Below are 19,192 nucleotides of genomic sequence, written 5' to 3'. Positions count from 1 at the left end.
CTTACCGGGCCGGGGAGCCGCGGGGCGAGCGCGGGCGCGGGCGCGGGCGTGCGAGCGGAGCTTGGGGCTGGACGAGCTCCTGTGCGGCCGCGGGCAGGCGGGCGCTGTGGGCTCCGGGGGCGGCAGCCAGGGGCGGGCCCGGCTCCCGCTGTCACCGCGCCGCGCCCCGCCCCGCCCGCCGCCCTCTCCCTCCACTCGGGGGCGCCGGGGCTCGGCGCGTGGTCCCGGCCCGGGAGCGACACCCGCGCCGGGCCACCCAGAAAGGTCGCTCCCGAGTCCCGGGTCCCCTACTTGCACTGGGGGGAGTGAAAGCGCTGGTAGAGTCACCTGGAAAACGGTGGGCGGGTTATTCTCACCCCGGAGGCGTTGGGAAGGTTCTCGGAGGGAGCCCAGCCAGCCCCGCAGCTGCTGCACCTTTGCTTCTGATGGAAGCGAGGATCCCTCCGCCCCAGCGGCAGCCCCGCGAGGTCTGGTGGAACCGAAGCTTTAATAACGACGAGGGGCACTGTCTCCTTACTGAGAGGCTGGGGTGTCCAAAATAAGGACGGAAAGAGCGAAAGAAGTCCCACTTTCTTAAAAAGCTAATAATATGTTTTCCAGAACAAATCACTTAAACCCAAACAAACTTCAAGTGTTTTAAGTTTTTAAATGGCTCATAAAAAATATTTGTATGGAGAGAAGATAAGGTCTCTTTGGATTATTATGGGGAAGTTTCTAGCAGGAATAAGTAATATCAGCCCTTTTTAATTCCGGGGTATAGGTGCTAATGAGAAACACTCATGTAAAAAAAAAAATCCTGTTTTTCACTAAAGTGTATTTCTACATACAAAACCCTTAAAGTTGTAAAAGAATACTCTTTTCAAGGGGGTAGGTGCCATGTATTTTAAAATAAACGATCTAACAATTTAGACATTTTAATTTGAAACGCGTTTGTTGTGGAATCTACCTTTAAGTGCGTACAACACGGCAGCAGGTTCAGGAATGTGTGTCCGTGAGAACACCTGTTGCGACCAGCACTCAGGCAAGAACGAACATTGCCCGCGAGCCCAGGAGCCAGCTTGGGCCCTTGGAAAGATGATCCCTTTCTCAGTTCTTAAGGGCATAATTTCCTTGTCTCGTCTCTCCATGTTTGTCTTCATTGGCTCAACTCTATGTTGTGAAGTTAATGTGCTGTTTCGTGTGGCTGAGGTTTCCTCTCATGGCTGTAGAGGTTCCCACTGTATTACAACCACCAGTTTTAAGTATCCATCTTACTAATGGACATTTAGGTCGTTTGTGGGCTTACCGATTACAATAGTGCTGCTACAAACACTGTTTACTAGAAGCCTCCTGCACAAGTGCGCACATCAACAGCACTTGAAATGAACAACAATGGATGCATCCCCCCCCGCCCCGCCCCCCCCCCCCGTTTCTGGCACATGAGTTGGTATCTCACTGAGGTTTGAATTTGCATACCTGGGTTCTCTGGGGTTGTGTGCCTTTCTATGTTAATTGGGTAGCTGAATTTTCGCTTTTGTGAAATGTTTGTTCAAATGTCTTACCCATTTTGTTTCTGGATAGTCTTTTGTTTATTGAAAATATTCAGTATATTTTCCCACAACATATATACAGGGTGAGGTAAAAGTAGGTTTACAAACTGTTTGTATGGCAAGTGATACGATAGTTAATATATAATTAATACAAGAATAAAATCTGTTTCACATACTCACACCTGTAAATTCTGTAAACCCTGTATGGCATATATTGGGTTGGCCAAAAAGTTCGTTTGGGTTTTTTCTGTAAGATGGTTCTTATAGTGCTTATTTCTCTTTAATTGCATTTGAAACAATGTTGTTAGATTGTATGTGGCAGCTGTTGTATCAGTGTGGATTTTAAAAATTATCAAAATTGGTGTATTTGGGCGTAGCCTTTTTAATATCAAAGATATTAAAAATAAGCAACATTTCAGCATATTATGCTTTGGTATTTCAAAAAATAACGCAACTAAAATGCATAAAAAGATTTGTGCAGTGTATAGAGAAGGTGCTGTGACTGATGAAACGTGTCAAAAGTGGTTTGCAAAGTTTTGTGCTGAAGATTTCTTGCTGGACGATGCTCTACAGTCTGCTGAATTTGATAGCAATCAAATGGAGACATTAATTGAGAAAAATCAATGTTATACCACACAGGAGATAGCTGACATACTCGAAATAGCCAAATCCATAAAATTGTGGGTGAAAATGAAAAAAATGTCTTATGAAAAAAACATGCAGACTTTTTGGCCAACCCAATTCACTCTCCACTCCGCTTCGCCTTCCTGTCTTGGATGAGTGTTCTTCCCTCCAACATAGTCTTGTCTCTCGGCTTTTCCTTTACTGTCAGCACGTTGTGTCTTTCCTACTCCCAGTCATAAAGGTGCTTTCCTATCTTAGCTTCCTACCTTGGCCTCCCCTGCTCGGGCTTCAGTCCACCTGGAACTGACTATTGAACATGGTGCGAGGTAGAGGTCAGGTTTCTTTCGTTTGTCAAATGTCCTGGCCCTAGATTAATTTTTCCAATTATGTCTACAGCACGGTTAATTTCTTTATTTAATGGAAATACTTCTAAAGTCAGTAAAATAGAAACCACCTTTTCCTTATTTATAAACAACTCAAAAAACTTTTATTTTTTAAGAAAACATTATAAAAACATTTACACTACTTTATTTCACTTAAACATTAATTCCATTCTTTATCATTCATTATTTAAATCACTGGCATAAGCATTACTAGATTTTGAATCAGTTTAATTATATTAAATATAAATTCTAAAAAGCGAGAAAGATAATTTTAACATTTTTACATGAAAAACTGAAAACATCTGGTATTTAACTTTTTTGTATTCTCACTTTTCCTAAATTTTACCGCATAAAAAAAAGCAAATGACTTCAGGCATTTTGTATAACCTTCACTTCTTCCTTAATTTTGTGGCCACACTCAACCAGTTCTGTGAGCATCCTGATCACCAGTGTTTTGAACTGTGCATCTGATAGGTTGGCTGTCTCCTTGTGGCTTAGTTCTTTCTCTGGAGTTTTGATCTGTTCTTTCATTTGGGCCTATTTCTTTGTCTTGGCGCACCAGTCTGGATGAATGTTTCTTCAACTCCTTGGTTGTTGGACTTCTATACAGTTTTTCTGGCTGTTTTTTGTTTTTAAATTGGTTGTTTCCTTCTTTTGATTGTGCGCAGAAATGAAGCGTGTCTACCTACGCCTCCCTCTTGGCCAGAACTATCAGCATCAGTCTTTGACACCTCCTTTTTCTTATCTTCTATGTCCAAGGTGGAAATTCTAATGATTCTAACCAAAAACTTCAAAAAGCCTTTAATATTTTTCCTTTGGTCCCATTGCTCCACTCTTAGTCCAGGGTCTCCCTCCCTCCCTTTAGGCCCCTGCTAAGGCCTCGACAGTATCCTTCTGTCAATTCAACCCGCCCATCCATTAGCAAGAACACACGGTTACATGTGCCTGGTGCCCGCGAGACATCATTCTGCCTGTTGTGGAGGATGAAGACAGTGGTGTGCTGGAGTCTGCAGGCAGGCCTGCGAGAGCCACTGGGGTGCATCTCCTTCTAACTCCACAGTCGGTGATGTCACACTGTTAGCTGGGACTCAGCAACGGAGTGGGTATTTACCACCTGGGAATTGTCAGGCTCTCCCCATTGCCATGAGAATGTCAGTAATCCCGGATGCACATGCATGGCTTTCAGGGACCAGATTAAGGTCCAGTGGGGCTGGCAGAGGGAATGGTGGACAGTGAGGTTCAGTGGGGAGACTGCAGAAGGCCTGGGCCTTTAGGAGCCGCTCAAGATTTGGGGGGAGAGGCACGCTGTCTGCCTAGCTGCTCCTCCTGCAGCACCAGTCGCAATGCCAATGTGCTAAAGGCTTGGGATCACCTTCCCACGGTTTGGTGACTTTGGGACCCAGCATGACACACCAGGGCAGGGTTAAGTCATGAAATTCTCAGTCTGCCTGGAAAAGAGCCCAGCACCACAAGGAAGACAACATGAACAGAAAGGGAAACTCTTCGTCTTCAGATCATAAAGCCTAGAAATGATGAGGCAGCCAGTTTTTATATTGATAAACATGTTTATTCTAACGTTATACTAATAATTCAAGTACGATTCTCCTGGAAAAGTCAACTCTGTCAAACACAACTTATAAATATTTTCATCAACCATAACACACTCTTTTTAGTCCCCACAGCAGTCAGAGCCATGTAGCAGAGATAAGGTTTTTTTAAAGCCTACTACCTTTTGTTATTGCTACAAAATCTGAATTAGTTGTCGAGGCCTCAAAAGCAGTGGTTATTTAACTTTTGAAAGCTCTAGAAGATATTCTGACATAAAATCATGAATCCAGATATCCGTGTCTGGCAACGAGGTGTCCACCAAATAGACCACCACTTTCTGGTCCCAAGGGTTAGCATGTTCTGTAACCGTCTGCACCAGTGCCACCAGAGGTTTCTTCTCCACATGATTTCGAAACACCATCGAAGCCTCTTCAGACCACTGGTTGCACTTCACTCCTAGGAGAAAGAGCAGAGCAGGGAGGGGTCGAACGAGCCTGCTTTGGGGCCAGCGTGATGGGAAACTACTCAGTCAGTTCCCCAGTGGCTTACGCGTATCAGGTTAGACGTGCCCGACTGAGAAACAGTGGCTGGACAAGCTCGAAGCAGATCCAGCTCACAGCGTTTCTATTCTAAATGCGGTTACTTCTGTAAACCTTACCTACAGACACAGTTTTGGGATTTAATGCTACATAAAATGAAGTTATGTAACTACTGCCCACTTCCTCACATAAAGTACATGCAGCTTTAAACTGATAATATAGATAAACAGGGGGAACAGAATATCAATGACATTTCTCTTACTTACAGACTTTTTTCTGATGAACCAGATATAGTAAAAAAAAGATTAATGTACAATTTTTCAAAATCAGGATGTACAGCATCATGGCCAAAGCCCTGGACTGAGCGCCCAGAGACGCGGTCACTATTCTAGTTCTTTCCTGTCCAGTGGGCTGGTCTCGGGGACATCAGTCTGCTTCTCAGGCCTTGGTTTACTTCTGGAATAAACTGGCTGTGCCAGATGGATTTCAGGTCCCATGCATTTCTAATGCCCCTAACTTTTAAACTTGAGAGCTCCATTTAGAGAACTTTAAAACAGATTTTAAAACAATATGGAGACAATACGTATTTTCCAAGAAATACTATTAAAGCAACAGATTAAGTCCACATATACTAAATTAGATAAACTGTAAAGCATGCCCGTAGTGGCAAAGGCCTGGGAGTTTCATGTGTAATTTAAAAGGCCTGCTGTCAATACAGTGAGTGGGCTAAACTCTTTAATTATCAAGCATTTTCCACAAGAGGTCTGGAACAGTCCCTAAGCTGCTGTCTCCGATACTGCCGGAACCTAAATGTCCCGCCGTGGGGGACAATTGCAACAAGTGGCGTGGCTGGGAGAGCCCCTTGCACACGGCAGGCACCGGAGACCGCAGCCACGAAGCTTCACAGAGACTCCTTCACGGGGCAGCTCAATTGTCATGCTTAACAACATGTGTTAACAAATATGAACCCTAACAAGTAAAAATGAAAAATGTGTAACTATAAAATCTGAGGAAACCATTTAGAGGTTGAGGTTCAATGCAGATCAACAATAGCCAGCCATGTGTAAAATGCCATTTTTGGTTTATGTCCAACTACTGTGGGAGTGTCCTTTGAATTCTAGTAGAAGACACAAAGAAATCAGTAAACATTTCAAAAACAAGGCAAAGTATCTCTCTCTAATAAAAGCCGGTCAGTAACTATAAGAATAATCTCTATATAGAATTGCTTTCATTGCTGAGATCATGTCACTTCTGCCACTGTGCTCAGTGGGTATGGTGAGCTGGGCAGGGAGTCCATGTGGCATCATGGGGCCACCCATGGCCCCCATGACCCAGCACAGCGGGACAGAGAGCGCCCCAGACGGCTGGCATGTTTGTCTGTCCCCTCGGCCCCCTGGCCTCCTGGAGGAGGCAAAGTACAAACAGAGGAGCCACAAACATTTGCTTTTACAAAAGATAAGACAGAAACCTCACTACACGATACCACAAATAAGTGCCGCTGTACACCTGAGTTAGCTCCTTAGATTTTAATGGCAGTCAGTGAGCTGGTGTGAACTGGTGAGACCACACACGTGTGCTGTTAGCTGCAATGCAACTGGAGACGCCCTTGGCCATGACAGTGGTCATATTCTAGGACCCAGAAATGTTTTATAATTGTGGGAATCCATTATTTAGATGCTTTATAATTTATGCAATAAATTATGAAATATTTAACTGTGCAATGTTCTCCTCCTGTTGGTTCTTCAGGCTGTTTCACTGTCTTTGTTTGTTTTGGCCCGTGTTCACAGTGGCAGGGTTGTCCTTAATGCTACAATCAGAGTGTAAAGAACCTAAACAGGCAACGCTAGGGAAATACTGATTACACAGAATATTTACAGCTATTAAAAAATCATTATCAAAACACGCCCCCACACAGGGGGAAATGCCAGCTGAAAACAGCAGACTGCATTACTGTACCTGTCCTGAGGTTACAGCTTTGGACATAAATGCATCCATGAAACCAGAGCTAGCAGGGAGTGTGGAAAAGCGGAAGCAGCAGGTAGAGCTGGAGGGTGTGACGACTGTGAGCGAGCATGAAAAATTATTTCCATCATGGTTGGGAAGTTGTGAAAAAAAAATCACCTCCACAGGCCAATGATTCTGCCCTCCCTACGTACCCAGGATCCAATGACAATATAAAGGGTGCTGGGGGGTGAGTTCAAATTCCACAGAAATTACCTGCCAGCTGAGCCGGCACTGCTTGGAACGGCAGCTTTCGGAACACGTCCACTAGGGGCTGCACTTTCCTTACGTTGACCAGCTCGTGCTTGCCGTAGTCCAGCTCGTACACGGAGGCCAGCCCGTTGGTCAGGATCCCCTTTAAAAGCACCCTGTGCCACCTAGATGTGCCAAGGATTGAAAAGGAAGAAGAAACACAGTCAACGCCTGCCTTAAGGATAATATTTGATGATACAAAGAAAAATGACTGAGAATGCTGTTTATCCAAGTCAAAAACTCTACTAATCAGATGTTTTTAGAGAGACTGCCGCTTCTTTTCCCAAAGGTTGCTGCTGCACACTGGCTCCTCGAAGGAGCCTGCTCACTCCAGCACCTCTTTCAGGCCCCGTGGAGCTCAAGGAGAACGAAAGAAATGCCGTGCAGGACGATCAGGACGAGGTGGAGCCCTCAGGGACTCCTTCACTCCACTGGGGGGACAGGGAACAGCCACACGTGGCGGACAAGTATGTGTGTGAAAGATAGGAAGAGCGAGGCAGGCTGGACCAGGCCAGGCTGAAGGCACACACAGAAGAAAAGTACAGAGGCTCCGCAGGGCAGCTGTCTGCAGTGGAGCGTGAGCGCGCGCGCGCACACACACACCACACTACAGAGCAGCTGGGGGGTGGGTTGTGGGCAGGAACGGAAGAGAAAGTGAGACTGGGAAGGGAGGTTGGGGAGAGATTACAAAAAGGAATGTAAAGTTGACCTTTGTAATTATGTCAAATAAAAACATTAAAAAACAAAATAAAACAAAAAAATCTAACCCACCACTTAAAGAGCCTGGAAAGGGTAAGAGAGCATGGAGGAAGATCCAAAGTTCAAGATGCCAGAAATTGACGCACGTGTACTTTTCCCTTCTGTGTCTATTTCATTAAAATGGGAAAAACCTAGACTTCGGAGTTCAAGAATGAAGGGCCATTTTCAAGTCCTACAGTCTTGATTGTGTGTAATGTTTAAAAGCAGAGTGTCTCTGGAGGTGGTCTCTGCTCCCAAATGCTCTGAGTCAGGCTCTGCCTCAGGTGGCAGACCTGGACACCCTTGGGAACAGGTGTGTCAGGTCCAAGCCCAGAGGAACAGCAGGCCCTTCGCTGCAGCACACTGCTGGGCTGGGCTGCGCTGGGCTGGACCAGACCGATTCCCTGGCCAGTGCACACCCTGTGGAGAAGGGCTATAGGAAACCTACACAGCTGCTATAGGGTGAATTACAGTAAGAAAGCTACAGACCGACCAGCTTCAGCACTGTGTGTGATTGGGGGCTTCTGGGGGAAACTCCAGAAACCTTCAGGTAAGGCCCAAGTGCAGCAAGCAAGAGCCCAGGAGTTGCAGAGACAACACGGACACAAAAAGGCATTATAACAAGTACATAAGCGCTTTGGGGGCCGAACTCCTGCGTCGGAGTCCCACCTGAGCTAGGCCATTTTCCAGCTGCATACTCTGTGCTCTGTATTTATTCTCTGAGCCTGTTATCTCAGAGGTAGTACTTAATTTTAATTCATTTGCAGAAATAATACACACAAAGTGTCTAGCCTTTAGGCACTTGGCAAATGGTAGCCATCATTAATATTATAATCATTATTTTAAAAAAGGTAAGCTGTGTAAATATAAGAACTTCAGACCAAATTAAAGAGAATTTTTCATATGTGGAAGTACCAGTTTGGTGCATGTTGCTAATTTATTTAAGTGCAAAGAGACATGAAAACATTTGGTTTCCACCAATTGCAATGTCTTTAAATCGTACAGGGGGAATTACGGTGGTCTGTGTTCTCAGTCTATGAATGAGAGGCACAGAGCAGTGAGCAGAGGGCCATTGGAGGACTCACACGTTGTGATTCTACTTAGCTTTCAAGTTCCAAACTCACAGCCAGATTTCCAATTTCAGTGCAAGGCTGCTTGTGAACCACCTGGAGAATCTGTTAAAAACACAGATTCCGGAGTCCCACCCCCAGGGACTTTGAATCAGGGTCTCTGGGGTGACAAAGGAGAACCTCCACTTTTAATAAGTTTTCCAGGTTATTCTGAGCTGAGACAGATTTGGAAAGCCCTGTAATAAAAAAATTTGTTCCAAATTCCTATGTCTTAACTTATCATAGTTGGAAACAAGGTTTAGTAAACAGTCCCGGAATGTAAGCAAGATAGAAACTCTAGACAAGATAGAAAGTCTAAACACTGATTCAGTTCACACAGTTTTTAAAATTTTTCAGGTACTCTGTTTTTGTCCACAAGACATCCCTTGCTCATCTAGGGACAAATTAAGCGGGTAGAGCCCGAGCAAGAGTCCTGGGGCAGAACTGCTGGACACTCTGAGGGTGGGGGCGGGGCTCTGGACTCTGAAGCCCCAGCCACAGGCTCCTGCTTCTGTCCCCTCCCCTGCACAGCTCTGGCCTCCAAACAGGACCCACCTCTCCCCACTATTCATCTTTAACGTGATCCTCAGATAACAGGTAACAGCAGTTTAACTGTGATTAAATTAGCCTACAAAGAATTGTGACTGGGACAAATTAACACCAATAATGTTCCTGTACTGAAGTAAACCCATTCATGCTATGATTATAACCAACTTGACACAGCAAAAATGTTTTCTTGAAGATGAAAAGCTTGTAACATGTAAGCTGAATGCTTCTCAGAATGACAGTGACTATACTTTTCACTTTAAAAAGTTAAAAATTGGATTTTCTTCTTTCATGAAAATAACAGAATTTTATAAATGTCTATACTTGCTATTTTAAAGAACAAAAGCATTCCACAGATAAAACAAGCAGTCTGACCTTTCAAGCTGTCTCGGGCATGTGTGTTTGTGTGTGTTCTTGGGTGGAGGGGAGACAGCTCCTTCCAGCGTCGTCTAAGAGGTTTGGTCATTTCCCCTAAGAAAGCTGTCCAAGGGGACAGGACAGGGACCGCTGGGCTGTCGTCCAGGGCTTCTGTGGCTGGACAGCAGAGTGCAGAGGGCAGTGCGTGGGCTTCACTGGGTCGAAACCAGCAAGTGCCTCAGGAAAGGAGGAGGTGGACCCAAACGTGCAAATGTGAGAAACCGACAGAAGCGCTAAGCAAACCCAGGGAGGTACAGTTCTCACTGTCTGAAGGCCAAAGCCAGTGAAACAGGCACAGCTGCACCTTCTGAAAGTGGCGTAGGCTCCCTAGGAAGCAACTGACAGTGCGTATCAAGAACCTGTCAGCAAACAGGTGTTTTCTCGTTTAGGGAATCTGTCCCACAAATAGGCAGAGGTGTGAACAAGGGTAAGGTCTGGTTGGCCGGTTTTAATTTTGTGTACCTTTTTGTATTTTTAAATTTTCTACAATAAAAACCTTAGTTTTAAAATTAAAAGGTTATTAAATTTAAAACATTATTTTATGAATAAACAAATATTGTTTTCTAACAGAAAAGTAAAAACAACATTTAAACCTTCACTTCAGGTACAATTAGCTTTCAATAGGAATGTGGTCACTAGATTTTTAAAGAAATGACATAATTTTAAATATTAGAAAACGGCATAATTCAGTCTCACTTCACATTCAAAATTCCCATTTGTGTAGTTCGATGTCCCCCTGCAGGACGAATGGCTCTCATTATCACCCTACACACTTCTCCTGGGGGTAGAATAAAACGCTTTGCCCGAGGACCTACTTGTTTTCCACTTTGGCAGCGTACACTTGGTCTTTTTCCACTGTCACGTAGCGCTCCTTAGACACACTGTAATACAGAATCATCTCTTCCATCAGCACTTCCAGCTTATGTATCTCCTGCCATGGCTGGATGACAAAGTAGCCTGGGTGACAGGCCACAGGCACATACACATCCATGTATTCCCCTGGCTTCGGCAGGTGGACGGGGGGCGGCAGTTCCTCCGTGGAGAAAGAGCAGGTGGGATCCGCCACGGGCTTTTTGATGCCATCTACGAGGCCCTTCCTGACATTCTCTTCCGTGCTGCTCGCAAGGGGGGTGTTGCCACCTCTGCTGCTGGGAGAGCCAGCCCCACTGGACAGGGTGCTCAGAAACACATCCTTCTGATGCTTCCACAGGTCTGCGTTGGTAATCTGACGGTTAATGCTGCGGTGAGGATCAGGGAAGTTCTTAGGAGTAAATAAATAAACATGCGCAACCCCTCTGGTTTCATCCACTTTTGTAACCTTCGGAGAACAAGAAACATCAATTCGAGAAATCCAAATTTACATTACGTTCTGAGAGGTGGTTATAATATTAATGTTAAATATTAAAACACAGCATTTGCAAAAAAAAGGCCCAACTTACTTAAAGTTATTTTATTTCAGGTCAGATGAATTACCCATCACAGTAGCAGTGAATAAGCTAAGCAGTCTAGAGACCAGCGGCAAGATTGTGTGAGTGAAAATGGACTGATTGCGAACATCTCGAGAGCACCTTATAACCTGCTCGGAGTCATTACTGCTGAGAGGAAGTGATTCTATATATCATGATTAAAAATGTCTTTTACTAATGACATTTTACAATACTCAAAACAGAAAAAATAGTATGATGAATCTCTGTGTGCTCATCACCCACCCAACTTCAACAATAGCTGATCACGACACTGGCAAAACGTTTTATAAGCAGTTTGCCTAAGGCTGGTGTGCTAGCTTTGACATTCACCGTGCCCTCCAGGACCCTCTGGCCCACATTCCTTATTTGGTCCTAATATGGGGCCTTGCCGCTCAACCCATCCCCCAGTTATGAGGGAGAAGAGGGATCTTGGGAGTACAAGAGGAAGAAAGCTCCAGGCTAAAACTGCATTTTGCACCTTTGCCCAGGAGGCCTTTGCCCACCTCGCTCTCTCTATCAGAGAGCTGAGTGTCTGCATAAGAACACCACCTGTCAAAAACTGGGCCTGCAATGCCATGTGTCCTCAAGGGCTGGGGGATGGTTAATTCTTCTCTTCAGCTCCTCTGGTTTATCTTAGAAATGACAAAAATGAGATACTTCTAGCCACATCTATTTTTTATTGCATTAGGCTAGACATGAAAGGCAGAGACATGGGTGTGAAGACAGGAAGACACCTGCAAGGCAATCCTCCCACAGTAATATACTTAAAAAATATTTTTCCAAGCAAGATGAGTTTATTTAAATTTATCATTTGAAGTGCTAATGATGTACTGACTGCTAATTCATCTTGATTTATGATGTACAAATGCCATTTCAATAATCAGCCATTAAAATGCTCTGTTTTAGGAGCTGAAAAAACAGCTGAGAAAATCAGATTCATTATCATGCATCAATTAAAAAGTATAAAATGGTATGTAATTAAGTGTGTAACTGTACATTATAAATCCAAGAGGAGTATGAAGATAGGAAAATCAGTGAGAGCTAGAATAATTAAGAGATCTTCATGAAGATATATGAAGGACATTTCACTGTTGTATTTTCATACAAAATGACAACACTATTTGCTTCTGTTAGAGAAATACCACTTTACATTTCTATTCCTGAAAATATGGGCCATGTGTGTGATATGAATACACAAAAGTAGACAAAACCAACTAGTGAAATAAATAAGGCAGTTTATGAAACCTTTAGGAAAAAAAGGCAAAAACCAAGGTTATAAGCAAATAATTTGTTTATAATCTATTATACTTCAGGAGAAAAGAAAGAGAGAACTTACATGATTTTTAAAAACACGTATCAAGAGATACCCGGGGTCCCTCTGCTGGGTACTTACTGTAATTCCTTATCACGCTACAAAACAGGCACAGAGAACCATGTCTGCTACCTCCATGATAATGGAAACTATATAAAGGATTTAAAACAGTACTGGAGATACAGAGTAAATTCTTAAAATTAAACAATGAAATGTCTTCTCACCACATATGCAACCAATGTCTTAACTATAAAAGTGTGTCAGGTGTGAAAGCGTCAGTTTACAGTAAGATAAAATTTGATAACATTCTCTTACAAAAACCAAACGAGCCCCCAGGGCTGACAACTCCCTTCGAGATGTATCAAGGCCGGTAAGATAGCTAACCTTGATGCTACAGTCCGAGCAATTCAAAACAGAGTCTCTTAACCACAGCACAGCATCTGGCGTCCACATGCCCATAGACTGCGGAATATCTGCTAAGCAGCACTTGATAGCCTGAAAAGAAAACACAGTGGAAAAGTCAACACACTACCTTAAAATAGGTACTATGAGTAATGTCAATATTATCTTCCTGCAAGTCAGATGTTGCCAGCACTGAGAGCAAGCCATAGGTAATGATGACAATCAGCACTAGGGCTGAAGCATCCACTTTGCTCCTGGCTCTATTTATATCACCATCATCCTCTTCACTCCCATTACACGCTGGGGCTCACCCCAGGCATGCCGTGTACTTCTCACTCTACAACACTTCTGCTTGACTGGGGGGTGGGGGTGGGGTGGCAGCCCCGCCTTACTGATGGTGAAAGGGACCCAGAGAAACTATCAGATCACACAACTGAAAAGAGAGCCCTGGGACTTACACCCAGGTCTTCCCTCTAAACCTAACCGGAAAGAAAAAGGGTCAGTTGGATAAAAACTGACTCCTGTTGCAGAGACCTTTTCAGAGGCTTGTGAGCTTCACCCAGTATCTCCTGAGGACCTTGTGGGTGCCGGCATTTGTGCTCGCCTTCGGAGGGCGGTCGTAAGGAGAATCAAGGAAAAAGTGAAACCCACAGAGAGCGAAAAGCCTCATCCTCCCCAGTGCTCTGTGCCTTCACCATCACTGCACAAGGTTCTGCAGAGTGGCTGCATGGGGGAGTCAGAGGCGACCTCAGGGACCCCTTCAGCCTCACAGAGACCTGTGAACCGATGGAGGCGAGTCTGTGAAGGGCATGAAACCTGCTTCCAGGACCTCTGGGTTCCTTCTTTCCTCTCTGAGCCCCATCCTCCCTGTCATGCCCTCCTCCTTGGGGGCTCCAAGTCCCTCCCTGTACCCCCTGGATGGGGTCACACACTCTACGGTAATGAGGGAGGGAGGCAGCCAGGTGGGGTCAGGGCACTGGGCAGCAGGCCCTGCGGGGGGAATGCCACCTCCCAGCTCCCACAAGTACTGTCCCAAAAAGGAGAACACTTGATGCTGTCAGACTGTCTGCTTTGTCAAGAGACACTAGAAGTAGGGATTTTTGTGTGAAATTATCTGATTTTTAAATCCCGGCAACGGATTCAAATTTTAAAAAAGCCAAGAGCCCAAACTCAATATTCACAGGTCAGCTTTGGCCAGCAGGCCGTCAGCTTGCTGCTCTGACTTTGGCCTCTTGGGGAGATGCTGTTAGACAGAGGCTTGGCCTTGCTGGGTTTTAAAGTTCCCCCAACTTCGTAACTGTTAAACAATGAATATAGGTTAGATTAATACAAAAAATTGTCATGGCTTTTAATGCTGTAGCTCAAAGAAGGTATACTGTGTGACTTTCAGACACTCAGAAGCAGTGGGATGGGGTCCCCCATGCCAGGGGGCGGGCGTGGTTTCTAGAAGGCCGGCCCTGGTGGAGGTTCTAACAGGGGGTGCAGAAGCCAGAGGTCCTATCAGGTGAAAGGAGCACCTGGAGGTCTAACAGTTCTCAGTATTGTTGGCTGAGCACCAAAATAAGTGACTCGGAAAACTGGCTTGATGACGAGTTGGACAGCTTCCAAGAGTCATGCCTTAGAAAGGGCAGTGGCAGCCGCAGTGAGAGAAACTGAAAAGGCCGTGCTAACTACGGCCACGTGCTTTTCATTCAGTGTGTTTTCGTGGCACAGCGTGTCTTCTGGAACGTACAAGAAGCTGTTTAAAATGACAGAATGTCAAACAATTTTACTTTCAGCAAATAATTAATTTCTATATAAAATCCTCTACTTCTCCTAAAGGTGGGAAAAAGTTCTTAACAATTAACTCAAAATAATTCAAAATTCTTATCATAAATTTTTACCAATAGAGGAGGGACAAGCTGAAGTTAATCTTTTTACTAAAATCTATGAGGGTAACATCATATAAGAAAATGATTAAATATAAACAGATTTCAAAAGAGAATGGTTACCTAATTAAACTAGGAACTTGGGGGGTAGATATGACATGCGATACCCTGAAGCTGAGTAGAAGTCAGCACCAATTATATCATATTAAAATATCAACAGAACCTCTACCCGGATAACGTAACCTAACGACTGGACATACTTATGCACACACATTCACCCAACAGTGTCCCGTAAGTCCGACTGGCTTGTCTATGCCAGCTGAGCCGGACGTCCACCTGACCCCCAGCGAACAACCACATTCAGGGCATTTCCAACCTGGTGGTGACATGTGCAGGCTCTGGTGGTTGGCAGGGTCACAGCGGAGAGGGCACCTCACACGCGACTACAAACACATTCCAATCTCTCCCAGCACACAGTACCTGAGACGGGATTGAGATCATTTCTTGTAGAAACCGAGAGGGGATTTCCCTGAGCTCAGATATTTTCACAGATGTCACAGTGCCAGTGTCCAGGAACTGGACATCGAGAGTCCGGCTGCTGTGAACGTTCATGACCTGCAATGACACAAGTGTCACCCGTTTACGAGCACGTCCAGAAGATCAGGATGGCTCTGTGCATTACATTTGGTGCAACTCTAAACTGCAGAGAAAGACAACAAAGACTTTTGTTATTAAATTTTCTCTTACTTTAAAATGCACTTACAGGTATTCTTTTAGAGTAGAATTGATTTCAATTATCTAGTTATTAATTTATGTAATTAGTAATAATCAGTAAAATTAATAAATATAGTAATAGTCACTGTGTTTTCAATTCTAGGGTACTACTGCTTATAAAACAATTTGATACATTATTATACATTGCTGATTATAAGATGTAATATGTTCTCCAAAATGTTAAAATGTGAGAAAAAAACTACTGTGTCTTAGCAATGAGGAAATAAAGAATAAAGAGAATTCAGAGAAAGAATTTTACTTGTAGCAGGTAAATACTACATGTTTTAAATCATAACATATTTTGGTATTTTATAGCTTTGTCAGAGAGCCCAATGATGATTATTATCATTTGTCCTAACTAAAGACTTGAAACTCAGAAAGTCAAAGAAGTAAAATAAGTCTGAATTAATAACTCAAAAATGAGAAAATTACACATTGAGTCAAGGCAATAATTAGCTATTTGTGATCAAATGGCAACATCACAATATAAGATGTTGGATGCATCTTTAAATGCCCACAATTCATTTTCCTTAATAAGCCATTGTGATATTTGCCACCATTGAATATAGTTACTGGCCAAACACAGCCTCATGGGGATGGTTATCTGGGCAGGAACTTCAAGCCTCCAACTGCACTAACTGCCACCTTAAGAATGCAGTGCCACCCTGGTCGGTGTGGCTCAGTTGGTTGGAGCTCTGTCCTATAAACTGAAAGGTCATGGGTTCGATTCCCGTGCCCGAGTTGTAGGTTTGGTCTCTAGTCAGGGTGTGTGTTAAAAGGCAACCAATCGATGCTTCTTTTTCACATTAAAGTTTCTCTCCCTCTTTCTTCCTCTCCCGCTCTCTAAAATCAAGCTCAGGTGAAGCTAAAAAAAAGTGTTTAAAAAAAAAAGAATGGATGTAACTTCAACATGGTGACTGTTGAGAGGAACTGGGCCTCTCTGGGCATGGGAGTCAGATTTACCAAAAGTAAAGCCTTTTCTGCTGCCCCAGAGAATGTTTTATCAATGTAACAGCATAAATCTTAACATCTCTTACAACATGATCAACAGTACTGTGGACAACATTATATTTTGTCTTTTTGCGTCTTGGGCAATATGTTAACATGTGTTCAGTTATTCAAGCATCCATATTCAGCATATGTATTGGTGTGGATGGTGTAGAGTGAACTGATATATCCAGGCACAACCGGGCCACAGAGATGCACTGAGTGCTTCCCCACCCTACAGAGCTCCTAGTCTGCGAGATGACGTAAACACACAATCACGACACAACGCAGTAAGGGACACCACGAGTTACGCATGGTAGTACTGTGAGAACATAGAGGATGGGCACCTGACCCAGCCAGGAAGTAGACATCAGAGCAAGCTTTCACAGAGAGGAAATGCCTAGAATTGGGACTTTTCTTTAAAATTACCTTTCCCCCCTCATTTTGGTAAAATGCCTCCATTGTAGAAAAGTTAGATACTGAAAAGAATGATATACAATTTTTCATATAATAGAGTACAACTATCCTTCTAGTCTTTTATTCATGATTTTACACAAAAATTGGCTGGCAAACATTAGAACATACTGTGCTGCAGAAAGCGAATGCAGACCACTCAGGACATGTCTGGAGGTAGAGTGATGTCCGGGACCATGGTGGCCACAGAACAGAGTTGGCTGGACATACGAAATAAGTTCAAAATGTGTAGGAACTAAACAGTATATACTATTTAATAACTGACCGCCCTTCACTCAATGTCTCAAAAATATTTCATGTCATTAGTCTGCCACGTCATTATTTAATGTTGCATAAGCTATGCAATATTAGGTAAGATACATTGTGACTTACCTAACAAAACTTTTGGCTGGATAATTTAAATTGTGTAAGTTTTTGTTCCCTTAATAAATAACTGTATTTATTGGATATTTATATTTTCTTTCTCACAAATTAAAATTTTATAATTTTCACAAATGTATGTCCTTTCAGAGCTGGACCTTAAATTGTGAATGGGAGCAAACCAGGTTGAGGACATCTAGCTAGGGAACAACCTGGACGCCTCAAACAGTGTGGGGAGGGTGGGCAGAGACATACAGGCCTTTGTCACGTGTAGGGTCTGCAAGCATCTTGGTTATGTTGGAACATAAAGTGAGAGGCAAAGGCAAGGCCTTGGACAGCCAGATGCTACTGAGTCCTTAAAAGAACTCAGACTCTACCTTGAGTCAATGTCAAGTCCTAAGTAGAAGAATGATATGGCAGCCTCAGAAGAAGCCATGCACTGTTGGTGGTAAGACGGAGTGAGGGCTTTACAATCAGGTAGACTCAGTTTCAAACCTCAGCTCTCCCACTTCTTCCCTGAAGTTCTTTCTTCATCAGTACAAATGGGGATAATGGGGTTTTGTGAAGATTACATTAGATCAGTCATGTTTAAAAAAGCAACATTTAGTGTCTAGGAAATAGTAATAAGCCTTATTAAATGTTGGACACACTATTACACATTGTTATTTGCCTTTTGGGTTGCTCATGCTAGTGGTATGGAGCTCGACTGGAGGAGCAGAGTAAAGGCAGAGGAACCAGTGGGCACGGTATTGCAGTGATCTAGGCAAGAAATCACAAAGCTATAAAACTGACAGAGTTTGGTGGTTACTTGCGCCGAGGGCTAAGGAAGATACATGAGTCACAGATATCTCCGAAGGAACAGCCTGGCTGGCTGGCTGAATGGAGGTACCACCAAAATATGTGGAAGGAAGTTGAGAATGAAGAAAGGTAATTTTGGTTTTGGACATGTAGAGCCTGAAGAGTTTGTAAGATGGACAATTAAGCTGGCTTTCTGCCCAAATCTGAAGCTCAGAGGACTGGAAACTAATTTGGGAAACATTAGGACCCAGATAATAACTGAAGCTATGAGATGGAATTGCCTAGAAGGATGCAGAGGCTGAAAAGAATGGTGAGCTGGACAGAACATGGGGATGCTGACACTTCAGCCAAAGGGGTTGGGTGGGGGGTGAAAAATAAGAGAAAGAAGCATTAGAACATTATGAGGAAAATTGGGAGGATTAGATAACATGGGAGCCTAGTGAGGAGAGAATTTCAAGCTTCCACACTGGCAGATGCAGCAAAGAGGTCCGGTAAAATGAGAGCCGGCAGAGAGCGATCAGACTGGGCAATTAAAGTGCTGTTACAAGAACAGGCTCCTTGATGCAGTGCAGGCAGAGGTCAAACAGCAGCAGCCAAAGACTGACTGGAAGGTGGCGTGGAAAGTGAGTGCAGCCCGTGCAGGACATGTGTGCAAGAAGAGTGACGGCAGGGAGAGAATGGCTGCAGAACAGAGCTGGGGGGGTTTGTGGAGTAAGTTCAAGGTATACAGTTACTGCATAAAGCTTAGACATGTCAAGAACAAATACATCATTTAAACACAGGATCTGCTTTTAATTAGTTACTTTTCCTTAACTTCTATGTATCTCTAAAAGAATGAACAGTTTTGCTATCTCAAAGGTAGACAATACACAATTTGATAGTAAAAAAATACCACTATTTTTTAAAAGGCCACAAACAATGAAGAGAGCAAGTGCCAGGTTGGAGAAAACCGAGAAGACATGACAACTAAATATAACTTCGGATCCTGGGCCAGAAAAAAAGACACTGAAAGACCATCTGGGAAATGTCAATAAGTTCTGAAGATTAGTTAATAATAATATTGAT

General features: G+C 43.7%; 2 protein-coding genes across 4 annotated transcripts in view; both read right to left on the bottom strand.

The window, feature by feature from the left end:
• The window catches only part of TMOD1 (tropomodulin 1), a 72,585-nt gene extending 72,468 nt beyond the window's left edge, over nt 1-117 (bottom strand). The window contains exon 1 of the mRNA XM_037035752.1: nt 6-117. The gene's annotated coding sequence lies outside the window, so the exon portion shown is untranslated. The remainder of the gene's footprint in view (nt 1-5) is intronic.
• A 4,138-nt stretch (nt 118-4,255) lies between these two features.
• The window catches only part of TDRD7 (tudor domain containing 7), a 61,777-nt gene continuing 46,840 nt past the window's right edge, over nt 4,256-19,192 (bottom strand). For all 3 annotated transcript variants that reach the window (XM_037035689.1, XM_037035690.1, XM_037035691.1), the window contains 5 exons: nt 15,215-15,349; nt 12,849-12,959; nt 10,502-11,004; nt 6,841-7,001; nt 4,256-4,540 (listed from right to left, as the gene is read on the bottom strand). In XM_037035689.1, the coding sequence (XP_036891584.1) occupies nt 4,320-4,540; nt 6,841-7,001; nt 10,502-11,004; nt 12,849-12,959; nt 15,215-15,349 (1,131 nt within the window). In that variant the 3' untranslated portion in view covers nt 4,256-4,319. The remainder of the gene's footprint in view (nt 4,541-6,840; nt 7,002-10,501; nt 11,005-12,848; nt 12,960-15,214; nt 15,350-19,192) is intronic.

This window comes from Sturnira hondurensis, unplaced genomic scaffold, assembly GCF_014824575.4.
Source record: "Sturnira hondurensis isolate 20B ecotype Veracruz unplaced genomic scaffold, ASM1482457v3 Scaffold0022566, whole genome shotgun sequence".
NCBI lineage: Eukaryota > Metazoa > Chordata > Mammalia > Chiroptera > Phyllostomidae > Sturnira > Sturnira hondurensis.
Note: the sequence above shows the minus strand (reverse complement) of the source record. Positions and strands in the feature narration are given on the sequence as shown.